The 19,197-nt window shown below is 45.0% G+C and overlaps 1 protein-coding gene across 1 annotated transcript; it reads right to left on the bottom strand.

Annotated features, from left to right (window-relative positions):
• Window positions 1–368: 368 nt before the first annotated feature.
• Window positions 369–18,333, bottom strand: FBXL18 (F-box and leucine-rich repeat protein 18). Its single transcript, XM_009579714.1, has 4 exons — window positions 18,136–18,333; window positions 15,703–17,243; window positions 12,625–12,843; window positions 369–822 (listed from the first exon to the last, which is right to left on the bottom strand). Exons 1-4 carry the CDS (start codon window positions 18,286–18,288, stop codon window positions 666–668), a joined length of 2,070 nt encoding a protein of 689 aa, XP_009578009.1. The 5' UTR covers window positions 18,289–18,333; the 3' UTR covers window positions 369–665.
• Window positions 18,334–19,197: the final 864 nt, after the last annotated feature.

Here is a 19,197-nt window from a genome sequence, read left to right as displayed (position 1 = left end):
AGAGCTGAGAACTTCTTCCACCAGACCAACTGATGGAAACAGCATCAGCAAGAACATACCACGGTCAAGGCGCTAATGACCTTATCCAAAAATAAAAAAAGAGTCCTTGTGGTACTTCTCAATCAAAAAAAAAACTTTAAATATCTGTGATTGTATGTGTGTGACTACAAACGTGTATTTGTAACATAGAAAAGACGTGATGCACTTCGATTGAGCAACACATTTTTGTGCCTCTTAGCTGGCTTAGGCTTTCTACTTTGCCAAAAATCGACCGAAGCAAAGAATGATTTCCACCAATATCACAAAGCACACTGCCAAAGCACACAGGGGCCGTTAGGACATATAGGCAACACAGGGGAAAGAGCATTGTTAAGTCAGTTTCTCTTACCTTTAACTTCAGTAAAATAACAAAGCAATTCATATTAACCACAAGGAAATACTCATCAGATTCCAGAAACCTTTGAGACAGGATTTTCAGATGCAAGCAATATCCAGTAGACGTTTCCCCACTGTAAAGGACCAGCTTTTTTTATTTTGCAATTGCACCTATTTAAAGTGATTGTACAGCATCCAGTGAGGTGGCCAGGAGCTGATGATGGGGAATCCAGGCCAACAAGAAGCTATTTCACGCGTTCATGCTGACTGTCCTTTCCATGCTCTGACAGTCACCACCACAAGTTGGGAGGTTCCTCGGCCACTCTGCTTTTAAACAAGGTAATTTCATCCAAGTGCCGCATGGGGACATCTCTGATGACCTCTGTCAAGTCCTCATGAAGCAGAGGGAAAATGACGACATTTAATGCAGGGCGGTCCGCCTGGAAACTAAATCAGACACAGGTTATTAGCTGAGGAGAAACACGAATTCTCCAGTGCAAGAGAAGGGGATTGCACGGATATAGATCATGCAGCGGTGGGGGCAAGGAAAGGTTGTTCAGAGGAGGCAGGAGGGGCAGCTGGAAGTCAAGGTCTCCCACTCTCCTGTGTGTCAGCGGGGAGCACAGGCTAAGCTCGCACCCCTTTTCAGTGAGTCTGTTGAGCTAAAACAAGCCCAAATTGGGCCTAACATGGGGAGGGAAGAAGAAGTTTTAATAAATAAATAAATAAATCACAACATACAGGTATTCTTAGAGGACCGGAGATCCTAAGAGCTCTGCCCAAGCTGGGCAAGGTGCTCAGAGATAACAATTTAAACAACCTACAAACCAGCGGCAAGCTGCAGAGCCATTAAGAAAATCAGGCCAGAGCAGGGCCAAGGCATTCCCTCGGGGCTGAGCCTGGGATTATCCCTTCAGGCTGGGTTGTTCTGCATGCAGAGTCTACGCGCTGCAATTAGAGCACAAGCAAGTTTAGAAAGCTCAGATGTGCAGATAAGCATTTAAGTGTGCGTGCACACACACACGCACGCACCGCAGCCTCCTTTTTAATCCAAGTTGCAGAAAACCTGTCTTGGCACCACAGGAATTTACCCTAACAGAAACGCACACAAGTATCCCTGTTTGCCACTTGAATTTTGGGTTCCAGCTTCTGAATCTACAGCCTTAGCCTTTTGGTCCCCTCTTAGAGAAATCTACATTCTCCTCCTGCCCTTCCAGCTCTTCTTGCCAACATCACACCACTGGGTCTGCCTTCCAGCACACATCCCAGACCTTGCAAGCGAGAGGCCTGACATGACAACATGAGAGAGGAGCAGCAGGGTTATAACTACACAGCAGAGGAAGAGAACAGCAAAAGTTAAAGCCATTTATATAATGTAAAAAGAGCCATACAAAAAGAGTCCAAGTCCCCATCAGCAAGTACTCTACATGATAGCAACCTGGTGAGTAAGAGAACATGGGGGAAGAGAAATAGTATTACTCAGTGTAGCATAACAAGAGTTCAGGCTTTTAAAGCTGGGAGGTAAAGGGAAGTTATGCTATGGCTTAAGAGTTACACCCTTAAGATTAAAAGACTCGTGACTATTAGCCCCATGCCACCAAGATGCCTCCTCCGAACCGTGTGACAAGAGCCAGTTCATTATCACTCTAAAGGAGGCAGAGTCAAACTGGCAGCATCAGTCCCTTGAGACTGAACCAAGTTGTGTTGGGTCGAAAGAGGAGTTCACTGCTCAACAAACTTCTCTTATACAGATGTGTGTCTGGAAAATTCCCAGCTCATCTCCAGCTCTGAAACAGCCAGATTTCTGTCAAACAGAGAGGGAATGGCTGGAGATTCGGCTGCTGGAAACACATGTGAAAATCCCAGGTAGCAAGACAGCCAGCTGAAGAAAAGGCCACAAGAGACTGGCATTTCCCAGGGAGACAGAAAGGATATTCCCATCCACAAATGATTTGGAGTAGAGCTGCCAATAATGTAGCAGAGAAACTCCCATTCCAAGGCTAGTTGCTCAGTCCTGGTCGGTTAAATTAATTTGCCTGAACCTAAGTAGCTGCAGGAGTAAGGATTTCCAGCAACAAAACTACCTGGGGCAATTTTATATCTTTCTGCATCACAGACCTGCCCTTCATGCCTCTTGCCTAAGGGCTGGCAGAAAAGGACACAGCTCCTTGAGTGGATCTGGGGGCTTGTGTAGGAGCTGCACAGTGTCTTACTTCCACAGCACTGCCTACAAGAAATCAACCAGCAAATAACCGCTGATCGGGGAGGCAGTTGGTAAAGTCTGCAGTGAAATTACATAAAATACAGCAAATGTCTCTTTGATAGTCCCTCCTCTGCCTCAGCTCTTCATGTTTCTTATCCAACACCACAGTCCTGCAGAGAAAATCATGTTAATAGACCAAGTTTACTGAAGTTCAGCTAGGAAGAAACAGCCGTCTCCCCAAGGCAAAGAAACCTCTGCTTCTTTCTTTGTATATAGACTCTCCCAAATTAGATCTGCATGCTGCCTTCTCACCATATACAAAATTGTAGTTTATAAGCATCCTTTACATGTAGCTATAAAAATGAGAACATAGACAAGTTTACATGACAATCTGCCACCACAACAACTGAAAAACCCCAACACAGTAAGTATACCATCCAAAGAGGCCAGATTCATATTAGAGGTTTGAACTTGATCTTAGAAAAAAAAAAAAAAGAAAAAGAAAAAAAGAAAAAGAAAGCTTTGTAATTTTCTCCCCCCCTCAACAGGAAACTGTATGTTACTGCAAACCTTGTAAATTCCATACCCCAGCAAGTTGACGCCGGAGAATTCTTTCCATGTACAATTTGCGTGATTTAAGAAAAAAAAAATCAAATACACATGGTTCACTATTATTCTCAGCTAAATGTGCGTGCAAAGCCTCTCCTTTAACTGCCTGTTAAAAAACACCCTGATTTTAACGAGCAGCTGTCATAATGTTAAACTGGGATTAGCAGTTCCCAAAAGCAGACTCCCTCTGCAATCTATGCTCCTTTAGTCCTTCCCCGGAAGGCAATTCCTTTCTTCATACACCTGTCCAGGTGGGCTAGATTAAGTGAGAAGCACTTAGAGCACTAGTTTGAAGGCCTCAGGCATGGGGAGGAGATAACAAGAAGGGGAAGAGATTGAGTTAATGAGTTGCAGAATAGCTCCTGTAATCTTCTTGACGGTTCTTTCCTCATTCCACACCTGGATGGACTTCAAACTGGATCTACCTCTGCAAGCGCATGGCTTGTAAAATTTAAACCCGAAGGACAGAGAAGGATGTCGACCTGGGGAGACAAAAGAGCTGCAGTTTCAGACATGAAACCCTGCTTTTTTTCCAAGGGAAAGAAGCCAAGGATATGCTTGCTTGCTCTCTTCTACAAAACCTCCAGACTAAACTCATCATGATTAATTAAATGAAAGCAAGTTTTCTAGGCAACTGACTAGCAGCCCCTTCAAAACAGATCCTTTAATCAGAAACAACCACTGGGATAACAAAGAAAATACCCCCCCATACAGATATTTTCCAGCATATCCTCTGGTCCAGCAGACTCAACACTAAACCAACAACCACCCAGCAGGAACTTTTATAAGGAGTGTCCTCATTTGGATGCGAACACACAGTGGGCCTGGCTTCAGCAGCTGGCTGGAATCATCCATGGAGCTGTGAAACAAACAGCAAAGCGCACCCTGTGCCACAAATTCCTCCTGACATCAGCAGAGGTATAACCTCACTCTACAGTTAGATCTTGAACAGGTTGCATGTGGCTGAAAGGGTTAATGGCGCTTTGTTATTTGCCTCCAAAATTATCCCAGAACAGGTGTGGACTGGACATAGTAAGGTTATTTTCAAGTGAACAGCTTGGTAAATAGCCTAACACTACAATCTCAATTACTTCCAACCAGCGTGGCAGGATCCAATATGTAGGTCAGGGACAAAGTCAAAAAGAAAGAGAAAAAGTCTAAAGCAAGGCTGCACTTTGATCAGATTTCCTCAATTTTAGCAAGACAAAAGAGTCGCTCCCTGGAATGCAGTTATCTCCTGGCAAACACCCTCAGTGTGTGTTTTCAGACATACCTCTCTAGAGAGGCCAGTGAGTCCACCTGCCGATAGAGCTAAAGGGCAGCCCAAAGCCATAGCAGAACCTCACCAGCCATCCCATAGCGATGGATTATGCCCCCCTGCAACTCTCTGCACCACAGACCCCAGAAGACGACAGCTCCACTGCGTTAGGTGCTGCTCAAACTTACCGCCTCTTACTTGTAAGGGAAGGATAAGGCAGTATTTGGGACTGAAGAATGTATTTCCCCTTGAGATTTCCAGAGAAACCTAAGAAAAGCCCTACGCCAAATTCAGACGATTAAGCACATCCCACTTCACAAAAGCTGGCAAGCAGGAATAAGGGTACACAAGGTGGTATAATTAAGCACTGGAAACAAAAGCAGCACACACCAGATAAAACGAGAAAATACAGTGTATCAGGAGTGGATCAAGGCCAAATTTCTGAACTCCACAAACTGAGATGAGTGTATGGGAAAAGAGGCTCTAGAGAAGGAAATTAAGAAAGGAAACCAGGAGAAGCTTGATTTGGGGGAACAGAGCAGATGTGGACTCTGGTTTGCACGACAAAAATGCATGACAAATGCAAAGCAACCTCTGCTCCAGTCGCACACCTTCTCCCCCCTCCATTTAGACTTCCCCCACATGCTGGTGAGCTGCTTCTGGAGAGGTACAAGTTTCCCAAGAAAGGAGAATTCAGACCAACTCACTTTTTGCCCTGTACACAGCTCTTTCACCTACATGCACAAAAACCCTGTTAATCCTCCGCCAGGCACAGCGTAAGTCTGTTTTTACTGGAAGACTTGCTCATATCTGAAAGTTCAAATGTGGCATCTATCTTGAAAGCTTCAGCCAGCATACCTGAGCCAGGCTGGAAACTCCCATCCCTGAAGCATGGCATGGTGGAACAGAGGAAGTGCCAGGACAAGCTGCAGCAGCTGACAAGTGGCATGACCCAACATACACACACACACTTTTCTCATCTTTTCGGGGAAGGCCAGACATACACTTAAAATTTGTTCCACTGGCCGTGCCCTGAACTCAGTACCAGGGAACTGCAAAAGCTCTCCTTGCTTACAGTGACTGCCAATAGCATAAAATGAAGCTTCTCCAGAGCATCTTCCAGCCACGCCAAAGAAACTGAGGGTGAGATTCCCCCAGGCCCCTTCCTCTGTGAGCAGGGAGGACCCCTGCCCCCCTCTCATTGCCCAGAAGCCTCTCAAGAGGGGTCCGAAGCCTCTCAAGAGGGGTCCAAAGCCTCTACACACTGACCCTAAAGCAGACCCATTCCTTAGTGCCATTCTCACTTCCAACCCTACCAGAGTACCAGCAGTGAGCAGACTTCTCTTTCTAACATCAGAAATGGACTTCAAAAGTTCCCAAGGAAAGCTGTTGTGATTCCACAGGTTGCTCTTAACTTCAGACAATGAGATATTTCCTCCATAAAGTGTTTTCCTTTATGGGTGTCTTCCATCCCCTCATGTCCACACGGACAAACCGGCATTCTCCCAAGGCCTGCCATCTCCCCTCACCTTAAGTCCCATCCCTACAGCCTCCAACGTGAGACCAAGGGGCGTAGATGGGACACTGGAAGTCATTTGCACACAACACTGCCAACCCTCCCATTATCTTCAATGCAGCATCCTCTGCCACTGCATCGTGTCATGGGGAAGGAGCAATACATGTCAGACTCATCCCAAGTAGAGGAAAATTACATCTCTCTACTGTGGTTTCTCTCTGTAAGGCATAAGTGACACTCCGCTACTTCTCCTGTGAACCGAGATTTATATCAAAAATGCTCGCAGATTGAGGTTCTTATATTATTTTGCCAGCTGAACTCTGCATCAGTCAAATGTGACTGAACAACTAGAGAGGGAGGGAATAAGAACCCAAAGACCGATGCCAGAGCGCCCAGGACACGTCCTAGGGGAGTGCTCTGCCAGAGCAAGCTGAAAGTTATTTCCTAATCTCTTCCACAAATTAAAAAGCTACTGCAATAACTGCTCAATTAGATTTATTTTACTATGGAAGTGCTTTAAAGCTGCAGTTAATGCTTCCGTTCAGCCTTTTACACCCTCATGAAGAGAAAGCACGACAGTACTATTCCAATATTATTTCTCAGCCAAGAGAAAGAGGAGGACGCTCCTTGAAACCTATTTCATGCACAAACCAATCCACCCTCTAAGGAAGGTTTCAGGACTGAATTCCCTTCAAAACACATGAGCTAGCAGTTAGAACAAGCCATTTGGGTCAACCACAGGAATGCATTTAAGAAAAGAGTATGTTAGTACCCCCAAAAGAAGATACATTAATATGCCAAATTGGGGATGGTCCCACAAGCCGTGCTGGCTTGTAAAGTATTTGAACCCACCCATAAACAACATCCCTGGTAGAAGCAAAGGTGTCTGGGCCACACCTCAAGCGGAGTCAGCCTTCGCCAAGCCCGCCAACGAATTCTTGGCTAACGCAAGCTGACAAGGATGCAGTTTGTTATTCAGTCTGTGACAGAATGATTCAGGGGTTTCTAAGAGCAGGAAATGAAACAGACAATGAAAGCTAGAACAGGATGCTAATGATTCACTACACCAGCCTAGCGATACATTAAGTCTTCTGCAATCAGACGCAGGGCCTAAGCCCACAACATGCTTAGGCTCGCGGAATGGGATTGGCAGCTACCGTGCTGGCTCTGGGATCCAGGAAAGCCAGCAGTGTACTGAGAGGGACTTTTTCAAGGTCAGAAGGAAGATAAGGTGGTGAAGGGATGCAAAAACAGCTTGAAAATCTCAAATAAGCCCTGGGTGGTAATACCAGCTTTTTGCAGTGTCAATACAATTGCACCAGTCAGGTGGGCAGTGCAGGAGGGACGCTGGAATTCAAAGATGATCTTGCTGAATTCAAAGATGATCTTGCACTCGCTTACTGCCCTAACAGCCCCTTCCTACCCAATCTAACAGTAAAAAGGATTACCCAAAAGGGCTTTTCTCAGGCTGAGCCCACAATGAGAATCCAGGCAAGAGGAATATTGCAGGGATATCCAGGGCAATAGCAACAAAGGAGGGGGGAACACTTAGCTCTGAGGTGAGCAAAAATTCATTTGTGATAGTTCAGTCCTGTGCCAAATGCCAGGAGAGGGACTGGCTCACTCAGCACTTTCCAAATACTCAGCTTCATCCCCATGCTCCCACCTGGAAGCCCTATTTCTGCAACTGAATCCCAGGAGGGTGCTTCATCCCTTCAGTGAGCATCACGGCTCTCATGGCCACACAGGGCCACTGGAATCAGCAGTTTAAGAAAAGGTAAGATTCAGTCAAGATTTTCATGTTAAAAAAGGACAATAACAAGCAGGGGAAAATTTAGGTGATGCTACAGAAGCTTGAATAGTAAGATCTAATTCAGACTGAAATAGCTATTCCTGGAAAGTGGCAGGAGTCCTACTGTGAAAGTCACTTCAAACTAAGTGGTGCTCATACCTGACACAAGCAGAAGAAGGAAGGTTAAGTTAGTGTGCCTCTTTCTCTGGGTCTTGGATTCCCAGAACAGGCAGATTGGCCTAAAACAGTAAAATTCTCTGCACTTGCCAGCACTGGTTAACCCTCAGAATCACCTGAGTCGCACACTCACTTTGCAAAGCTGGAGACAGGTAGCCAATGTGGCTAGGGGAACAGGGGCAGAGAGCTTGAGCTAGGACTGCCAGCCCCCCACTCCCCACCCTGCAGCTCTTGGGGGATGCTGCACCAGGACCCCAGCCAGCCCCAGCCTTCTGCACCTTCTCCCAACAGCTATCAGACCCCAGGAGATGACAACAGCGCTTTTGGGAGACGTGAGCAGCTGAGCCCAGCTACCCACCCACCTCCCCAAAACACACTTCAGCTTCACCACAATCTTTTGCTTCCTGACCACGCTCTCTACCATGGCTTAACTTGGATTGCATTTCTATAAATCACAACTCACCTCCATGCCTTGACACTTTCCCCCTATGTACGAAGAATCCCTAATGACATTGCGCTTTCAGAGATTTTTTTGTTTTGCTTTGGGTTTGTTTTTTTTTTTACTGATGCTTTCTTGATCTTTTCCAAGGTGTTTTTTCAAGGACTTTTCACAGGCTTGTATTGTCTGGTGTTGTAGAGTCCTTGAAATCATTACAATGATAGGAGCTATCTAAACACTTAAGCTAAAACCGACGAAATTCTAAAGGAACACACTGGAAAATAAAATCCGTCCTTGAGGCCAAGGGGATATTTGCCAAAGCATTTCCCATCCCCTCTTCCAGCCTGTTTTCTGCTGGTAAGCTTCACCAGGAAAGCAACTTCTCCTGCACATCTGTGAAGTGCCCACTAACCACGCCATGTAGCTGTGCAACCCTGAAGTCATCCAAATTCCTTGCCCGCAAGATTTCTGGGGCAGAGAAATACAGGCGTATAAATACGATTATTTAGCATGCAACACATCAGTAAGCAGGGGGACACCTTCCATAGGTCACAGCTCCATCTACTGACTATTTCACAAAATAACAGTGTGGAAACCCTCGGGGAAAGCTATTCGAAGCAAGCCCTGTCCCCTCGGACCGGACCGGGCTTTGGACACACAGCTTTTTGCAAACATTTAGAAAGAATCACAGCACAGCAACTCAGATTAGAAGACAGAAGCAAATCTCCCTTTTCTGCAAAGAAGCCTGTTTGCACAGCAACAGGTCTGGGGTCACGCTTGAACCTACAACTGTGGGTCCTTGAATTGCGGTATCTTAGTGTTTCTGGAATTACCACTGCAGTGGTTTTAACAGAAGAGTTATTTAAACAAAGACAACGTGCGCTTGAAGCTAAGCACTTTGGCAAAGTTAGGGTCCAAGCATAAAAGAGAAAACATTGTGTTTGTTAGGTCTGCCACTATCTGAAGTGTGGCAGCAGCTGAGCACCATGTGATAGGAAAAAAAAAATGTCATTTTACAGAGAAACTGAGACTAGACCACTGTCACATGTGAAATATGAGGAAGATCAGGGAAGTGGATATGGATCATTCAAGCCACATCTCCCACTCTAACCACCAGGCCCTTCTTATGTGCACAGAGTATCTCCCTGAACCATAAAGGAGATTACCCCTCCCATTCACACAGAAGAAAAAAGAATAAAGAAAAACACTGCAATGATTTATCTGCCCAGAGGGAAACAGTCGTCTTCTCTAAAGCTCAGAGGAGACCTTGCCCTTGCAAGCCTCTTGTTTGCTGATGAGGGCTCCAGATGAGTGCTGTTCTGCTTACTGTGTTTCATTGCAAAAGAGGCAGAACTGAATCAGAGGCTTTTAATGACTTAAATACGTAAACTAATCTGTCCCAAATAGCAGCAAACTTCAACCAGAAAACTGCCCACAAGAAAACTGAACACCACAGAGCCTGGTTTAGAGCTGTCACAAGACTAACAAACATGAGAACAACTCTCTTTTCGGGCCAGTAGAACAGAAATACATAATACTATCCTTATTTTACAGTGGAGGGGTAGAGTTTGAGAATCAGTTCAGGCTTTAAGCCATCGGTGTGATGCAGGAGATTTAACACCCAAGCTCCCATCACCACACCCTGTATATCCACCATCTTCCAGTACAACTCAGCAGTTGAAACCAGTCTGTTTTCCCCAAATCGGTCCCAGCCTCGTCTGTGATCCAAACCCTCCTGTGCACCCACGTCTGAAAAAGGATTGCACTGCACTAGATTGCATTTTCAAGCCCTCCCAGCTCTACTACCTGCAGCAAACTACTGGTGCATGCCCAGCCCTAGGCCTTCCCAGTTCCCATCAGCATTTCTCCTCTTTTTAGAGGCATTGGGAGAATGGGAGTCACTTTGGCTCCATCTCCCTGTTCAAAAACAGCAATCACTTGGCTGCTTTCAGTCTAAACAAAACCATCCCCATAGCCCTAAAACAGGAACTCTAACCCTTAATGGGAACCGAGCAATATGGATCAATTCCCCCAGCTCAAGAAAGGGAGCAAAGAAAGGCTCTCAGCCCTGCCTTCCCTGCTCTCGCCTCCTCCTTCCCACACATTCTCCATGTTTTCCCCGCACACGCAGCATCTGCACACGTTCCAAATCAAAAAAAAAGAAAAAAAAAAAAAAAGGATCAATCACCTTATTTCATTCTGGCACAAGGATATATAACTTCAAGCTTGCTGCCCAATGGGCTCTTCCAATTTAAAACTTGGATTAAAGATACACTAGCAGTACATTTTTAGAGGAAGCCATGCTGTGTGAATTAGGGCCTTATCCACAGGTTTAAGCAATGAACTAGCTCACACATGGATTTTACTGCACGTCTCTTTGCCCTTGGAGTAGTAGACAAAATGCAGTTAAGAGAAAGCCAATTCCTGACTCCATCTGAAGGCACATTTGTGCAAGGATGAGAATGGGATCACTGGAAAAGTCACGTGGTTAAAGACTCGCTGATGGCTCGTGGAAGACTCCAGGCTTTGCTTACACATCATTTTCTGTATTTTGTTCCTTTCATTTTATTACTAGAGACAGTTGCATGAGAACGGGATCTTTGTTGCTTAGGAGAGCATCTGCTCCCACTGCTTATCCTCCTCCTGAAGTCATAATCTTATGTGACATCAAAATCGTTTCCAGAGCCACCAATTACAATGTCATAGAGGATTATGACTTCAGGTGTAGAATTTGCAGTGGGAGCAGATGCTCTCTTCAGGGGGAAAAAAAAAAAAAAACCAACTTCAAAAATCCTGTTTTCATACAAACGTCTCTATTAATAAAATACAAAAGAAGAAAAATAGTATGACAGCCAGAACCATTGCTAAATATAAAAATAGTTTTTAACATTTCCACGAGGCATCAATTGCTCTTTGAAAGTTCCCAGGGTTTAAATTATTAAGAGATACAGAACGTAGTGAGAATCTGTCCACGACAGACAAAAAGAGGGAGAAAGGACTGCAGAACAGCATATTTCTGCTCAGTAAGCGGACATTAAAATTTTCGCCAGTGCTGCAATGGCATCTCAGAGGGGAGGGCAAAATAAAAAATGGGAACTGTGGATTTTTGGTTCTTTCCAAGGATACCCCAAGCACAACTGAAATGAACCAAGAAAATGTTTTTACAGATAGGAAGCCCTGTGAAAAACAAACTCAAAGAATCCTTGTCACATCACAAGGAATTTACTTAGATGTTTCCAACAATCACTATCCCAGAAGGACACAGAGCCTTTTAGAGGCAGTAACAAACAATCTCGTGTGCAGTTTGGTAGGTAGCTAATATAGTCATAGGCTCTTCTGGATTTGATCCGTGGAAACAAGCCAAGTGTAATAAGTCAGCTTGAAGCTGGAGAAAGGCTGGGGGGGAGGAGCACTCTTTAGGATGCAGTAATAATGCCGTGTGATTTGAAATTTTTATTAGAGCTTAACACGGCAAAGCAACAGTAGGTGACAAAGAAAACAGACTAAAGGCGGAGAAAAAGCCTTATAGAAAAAAAAATAATAATGGAAAGTCTGTTGCATGGGAAATATTTTGTAAGATGACTGCCACTATTAGAAGATTTCAAAATGCCAAGCGTAATTAAAAGCTCTCTTTTCAAATGCAGTTCACGGCTCACACACAAACGTTTCCCACCACGTGAGCCTCAGAACACTGCAAGGGGCCAAGCAAAATGCATTTAAGAACTGCCAAACGTGCAAAGGCAGTTTGTACCAATTCTCCCCCCACACACACCCCCCGAAGAAAAACCCTTCACAACAACCCTTTAAAGGCTTTGAATTGCGCTGCCAGGGGATTATCAGTAAGTGACATTTACAAGTGATTAGAGGACGGAGAATTATCTTAGTCACTTGTGGGAAAGGAGGAAAGCTTCAAGGTCAAATCTCTCAGTACTTAAAATGTCGGCAGATGTTTTGTTTACACAAAAAGTGTCATTTGATTTATGATGGAGCTTTACATCCAGAACTTCAACTCAGCCAACGGAACTGCAGAGAACATGGGTGGGAATGGAATCAAAAATTCAGATAATACCTTCAAATATTTCACTGATTCACTCTTATTTTAATAAGAGGCTAGTTCGTGTGCCAAGCGGTTACACACTACCTATTAGCTTCTTGGAACAAGTGCTCCAAGGCATATAAACCTTGGCAAGCAAGGAAATGGAGATAAATCTTCAACAGCTCCAGAAATCCCACATCAACCCCTTTCCGCACTCACCTCCGGACAATAGATTGCTGGAGATTTTTGCAAACGGTAAGAGATTCTCCCATAAACATGTGGCACATGATGACCTCAAGGCAGTTGGCCATAAATGACATCACTGCGTCAGACTGCAGAGTCCCACTCCGGGAGACGATGCAAAGCCGCTGGAGAGAGGAGCAATGACTCAGTGCCTGGAAGAACTGGGCGCCCGCACAGAAGTACGGCTGTTCCAGCCTGCAAGAATAAACAAAAACAAGTCAATGGGCAATTCATTGGGCCGCTTTCAGACAAGAGGGAAGACAGCACATTCATGGGGGGCTGGCAAACGGAGCAACTAGTGTCCCCCACCGCCTGTTTCACTTACACATGTGATAACCTTCTACCTGCTTGTGCCAGCAGTACGGCATAACAAACCCAACGCTGCAAGCTCAGATCTCTTGAACAGCGTGTGCTAAAGGACAAGGACACAAATAGGTAGAAAGGCCCTAAACTGCAGAATTCCAGCACCCACAGAGAGTAACCCTGGTTTTGCAAGTTTTCCACAAAGCATGTTGGGTAAGATGGGCCTTAGATCTGGCCAGCAGATCCATTCTGGTCTTATGACAAGCACAGCCTGGTTTTTGCTACCCGACATCCACCGAGCAGTTGATGTGGATTTAGAGACTTACTGGTCCAGTGCACCAAACACTGATCAAACTGGTCATCTTCAGTTTACTGCCTAGAGAGAAGCAGGCATGAAAAATTCACAATGCACACACTGGTGACGCAGAACTTGGGTCTCTGAGCCAACAGAGTGACCACAGCCAGCCCTCCCCGGTCAGAGGATGGCAAGGGATCAAAGCTACTGCTCTCCCACAGGAAGAAGAACCATCATCAATTCAACCCGTATCTTAAACACTTGGCCCAGAGAAGAGAGACAGGATCCTCTATCGTGGCTATCCACAATCTTACGTCACAGCCCAGAGCAGGACAACAAAATGACATGGTGAAGCCATACCCAACCAACAAGGGGTCCATGTTTTAACTAGCAGCGTAACTGGATGACTCCTTCACAGAAACCAGTCTGCAGCAAGCAGAACCTGCTCGGGGCCGGTGTCACCAGGGGAGTACATCTGCTTAGTGCAGATTTACTACTGGGCCTCAGAACATTTGGGAATCCCAGTCATTGGGTCAGCAAGGCCAAGAGCTCCAAGAAGGTTAATCCACTAGGTGATAACAAGCTGTCGGTGCCAACCTGATCTGGATAATCTCCGTGTAGGCTTTTGTAGTACGTGGGGGTATCTCAGCCACTTAATCCTGTTAATTGATAAATTCTGTTTTAGAGTCTCAGCCTGCGACTGCTGGTCAGGTAGCATTGCCTGAAGAGATCCTAACAGCCCACGAGCGCTTTGGGTAATAGCTTAAAATTAATACTAAGGAAATGGGAAGCTTCTCCAATTTTTCAACAGCATTATTGGTCCATTATAAGTTTAGGACAAAAAGCACAGAAGCCCCTGCAACCTCACAGCAGGTTTCTAGGTTAATCTCCGTGACACGACAGCCATACTTGCAATACTGCCTTTCACTCGCTAGATGACAATATTGCTTTGGAATATCCCCTTAAAGTAGCATCTCAGCCTGGAAAATGGGGAGGGGAAAAAAGGGTAGAAGCAGCAGAGAATTAGTCAAATGAAAAGGAAACTACATTATCAGGAGGAAGTGCTAAACATTAAAATCCTCTTAAACCTATATAAAAACTTAGACTTTACTCAAGAAAGAACAATGACAGCTTACATGAAAATGCCTGGCTGTTACAAGGAGACACTGTCGTTCATCCTTTATTCAAGGCTCTACGCTGCCTCTCATCTTTATCGCTCTTGGCCTCCATTTCAAAGTCTCCGGAAACTACAGGGCCTAGACTGAGTGAAGCAACACTGCACACTCAAACCTCCTTCCCCAGGTCTTAGTTCTTCCATGGCTATTTAGTCTCCTGAAGGTTAAAGATACATTCACATGACCCAAACCATTCAGCAACTGAATTTCCAACAGCTGCCATCCCTTGGATGAGACACCAACACGCTCCTTGCCTGTTATAAATGGAAACTGGCGGAAAATTAAAACCCTCCTGAGGTGTTTTAGCCACCTTGGCTCCATTCACTGTTGCAATGGATCAGGAACATCCACACAAACACCAGTATCAGCTGATGAGCAATAATTTCAGTCACACTAACTGTTTTTGTGATGACAGGAGTGACCTTGCTGTTACTACTGTTAGGCATTTTAGACCCATTTTGTGAACAGAGGATGACAACAGGACTGACAGGTCTAGCAGTTTCACCAAAGAAGCTGATTTCGGCAAAAAAGAAGAAAAAAAGCATCTTTCTAAAGCAATAACATTTGTGTTCATATGGACTGGCACAAGGAAACTATCATGGTTCGTGCCCTTTGTTTTCACAAGCACATTTTGGCTACTGTGAAGCTCCTTTATGCACCCTTTAGGATCAGATCCTTGGTAGGATCCTTTAAATCCTACCAGGAGAGGAACACCAACAGGACAAACTCTAAATTTGGAATGTTTTCAATATATTATCAAGAAAAGAAAAAGAAAGAAAAAAATAAAGAGGCAAGATTTTAATACAAACCAAAGGCAGAAAAATATCTCATTGGGAAACCTAAGGAGAACTCTACATTATTTAGACACTGTAGGAGTCTCCTCCTTCCTGGAAATGTAAGAGATTTACGTGTACACAAAGCCAAAAAGTCAGCAAAGGCATGTAGTATTTAACCTAGCCCTGACAGGCTGCTAGCTCCCAAATATGCAGCATCCACTCTTCCTTATCTAAAAGGAAGGCGTCGCAGCATAGAGACTTTTTGCTCTTAAAACAGTGGTTAAAGAGCATATCCTGAGCCCTCAAGGACAGTGTGCGATGCTTTCCCATTCTCCACAAGTCAGGAAGGAAAATACCCAGTTTTCAAGCCATTGCAGCTTACTTTTGACCAGAACAGGAACACTCGCAGTTTTGAAAACAGTTTTGACACTAGCCACAACCAACCATGCACTACATTTCTGGAGAGCCACAAACAAAACGGAGATGTTCAACAGCAGCCCCTCACCTGAGATCTCTCAAACACTTGCAGTGTTTCAGCATGTCCATGAGAGCAGACATATAGACCACTTTCCCCATCATGCCCAGGTTGGCCAACGAAAGAGTCCGCAAATGCTGGCACTGCAATCCAATGTTAATAAGCCCAGAGCCAGTAAGAATATTTGGCAGTTGTGCTAAGGTGAGGCTCTGCAAGTAAGTCAATTGGCTAATGGCAGCCACCTCTGAATCCCCCACGCTTTGTGCCCGGACACAAGGAGGCAATGAGTTCCGAATTGCTGGCTCGTTGCGGGGCATGGCAGAGGAAAAACTGGACCCAATTATTTCCAAGGTTTCCAAAAATCGGAGGCTTCCCAGCAGAGCCCAGAATACCGAAGACTCTATCTTCTGATTTGCCTGGTCCGCTAAGTTCCTCGGATATGTCTGTATCCCAATCCGAACTTTCCTTCCAAATGTTTGGGGCACCAAATTAGATGCTGTGGGAGGCTTTTCCACGTTTGCAGCAACATCTGTGATGGAGCAAACCGGTAGTGCTAAGGAGAGCAGGTGCTTTAGCCTGGACAGAAGCTGGCACAAGTGATTCCCTATGCTTTCTGAGCTGTGATGGTGAGCTGCAGAGAGGTTGAGGTGTCTCAGGTTGCAGCAAGACATTACCAGGCTTTCCAGAATGCTACTGTCAATGTCATCTTCCGCTTTTCGAAACAAGGACTCCGGAGCCAGACAGTGAACACAGCCACTGAGATTCAAACTGGTCAAGCTTTTAAGATCCTTCCCACCATTAATAACCCTCTGGATCAGGTGACCACCAGATAAGGTGCATCGGCTAAAGCTGAAGTAGAAAGGGTTGTTGAACTTCAAGTGTTGCAGGAGCCCAGAGCCATTAATCCAGGCTTTGGGCAATTGTAAAGCATCCAGACGTACATTTCGAGCCATAGAGTCCAGGAGGTTTTTAGTGGCTCCCGTCTCCGCAAAGCTACCGGGGGCAGAAATAAGGAAGGCGTGAAGGTTCTCAGGTGTCCGATCGCTTAGCACCGCCAAGTACAGCCTCACGACCTCCTGATTAACGTAGCCAGGAGCCAGCCTGGCATAGAAGATGCGGAGGTTCTGGTAATGGGGCACATTGCTCTCACCTACCATTAGCTGCCCAGAGAGCATAAAACCTTCTCGCGAGCGATCAAGGATCTCAAAATAAAGCAGCAGTTTCTCAAGGCTAGTGCAGCATGGAACGACACCATACGACGGCGTGTAAAGGGTTTGCTTCAATTCCAAGACACGGCTAAGAGTGGCTTTACACTCACTGCTTAGCTGACTGGCATCAAAACCCGGGTTTACATCTATCGCCAGGGAGCGCAGGTGCTGGAGCGTGGACAGCATCTTTGAGAGACGGAGAGAGGTGACGTGGCACCCAGACAAGTTCAGTTTTACCAGGTTCTTGCATCGTGTTACATGATCAATAGTGGAGCTGGGCAGCCAATAGCACCCAGCCATGTTCAGATGGTAAATCTCTTTTCCGATATCCCTCATTAGTTGCTTCACTTTGTCTTTGTTTACCTGTACTCAAACAAAACCAGATTCAATGAGATATATGGCAATGGTGTGTACTGACTCAGTTTCCCATCTGAAGATGGGGATAACAGTGGTTAGCACTTAGATTACATGGCTCATCCAAAGGTCTCAGGACGCTAGCACAGTCTAAGAAATATTATACTGCTGGTAGCTGGCTTAGTCTGCCATGCTTTGGACTCTTAAGATTACACTTCCTTTAGCTTCTTAGTCTGTACAGTTCTGCATTACTGACTGTGAGGCCAAATCTGTTCAGCAACTGATAGTGGAATGGAGGACCATCTCCATTTTCTAACAGCAAAGCTATTTCAGCAGAACTAGCTATCTATGAAAGTCAAATTGAAAGGAGAATGTTTCCATTCTCCTTCATCCAGTTTCCTCTTTTGGAAATGAGTAATAGAGGCTTCCCCTTGCCTGCACTTGGTGATACAGTCCTCATAAACGTATCACCCTTCATTTCAAGCTTTATTTTTGTTATAATACATATACAATTTCTGGCTTAGCTGACTGCATGCCTAACAGCAATATGCACAAAATTTTTTTGCACAACAACATGGAAAATGTATTTTGAGAAAATGATAACTTTACACCACCACAACTACAAATGGAAAGTCACATCTACTTTCATTTTAGCTTCCAGAAACACAGAGAAGATAGTTATATAAAATACCATCAATGATAACTAAGGGAGCACAGAGCTGTTCTAACAAAGCATTCTGGAAAACAAATGCTTTTATAAAACAGTTTATTGTTTTTTTGATTTCAGAGTTCAAGAGCAGTTCATTTATGCAGACACATTGGAAAGTTCTACTTCTTGGCATTTTTTCAGAAGTCAGATTTGTCTTCATAGCTAACAGAAGAAGCAAGCTACTCTCCCCACCTTATAGTCTTTCTGAAGTAAAACTGTATGCGTTAGACTCTTGTCAAGGCAAAGTATTGCGAGTTTCCTGCAGGTTCTCCTGACGTTCAGGACAAGGTCTGTGCAAGGGACGTAGCTGAGGATGTGCAAAAGGATCTCATCTGAGAACTCCATCAAGTTGACGCCATTACTTTCCTCCTCGCTCTCCCCACTTACGATCTCCTGGGGGGCAAAATAAAAAAACAAACAAAAAGAAAAAAGAGAAAAAGAAAAGCTACTAGCTCAGAAACTTCAGAAACACTTGTGAGAAAACAGATACCCCGAGTCTCATAAGGATTTATAAAGTGAGACAAAACAGAAATGCTTGAATCTTTAAGTAATTCCATCTGCATGAAGAAACCAAAGCTTTCCCTTAGAAGACAATATGGAGGTAGTGGAAAACTTCACAAAAAGCCACAGTACGTTCACTTACTCTTTCGTTGTTGGCTACTTTACCATGAGGAAAAAAAAGTTTACATTCATTTCACTTTTGCCACTTACTTTGCAATTGGAAAGTGACTGTCTCTGATTCTTTCTTAATATAATGCAGCAGTCTCTTTCTACCTCTTTCCTCTAAGTAAGTGCCATCCATTTCAATAACTTGAGTTACATAACCATATATATATACACACACAAACAAAACTGCAGTCCAGCATCCGACCACCCATAGCTCTTCTGCAACGTGCTTACACCTTAACCGTATGAAACCACACGATTGACAGCTGGGCTCCAAAGGGGACAGGAGAGCCCCTTTGCTCCTCCACCTGAGCTGCCTTCCTTTGACACTGAGGTGACAAGAGGCACCCCAGCAACTGCACCCCAAAACCACCAGGACCGCCTGACAAGAAGGCGACGGGGTGCGCGCTGCCTCGTGCGGTGCAAGGACTGGACACAGCCCCCAGTCCACCCCACCCCGACGATGGTGGTTTCGGGGGGGTGGCTGGGACCTTAGCACCGTCTTTAATAAAGCTCATGCATTAATGCCATGATATCCCCCTAAAGGGAAGGGGGGAGCTGGTCCCACCTCACAGCCCCTGTAAACCC

This window comes from Fulmarus glacialis, unplaced genomic scaffold (genome assembly GCF_000690835.1).
Source record: "Fulmarus glacialis isolate BGI_N327 unplaced genomic scaffold, ASM69083v1 scaffold13136, whole genome shotgun sequence".
NCBI lineage: Eukaryota > Metazoa > Chordata > Aves > Procellariiformes > Procellariidae > Fulmarus > Fulmarus glacialis.
The sequence above is the reverse complement of the archived record's forward strand: the minus strand, read 5'-3'. Positions and strand labels throughout refer to the sequence as shown.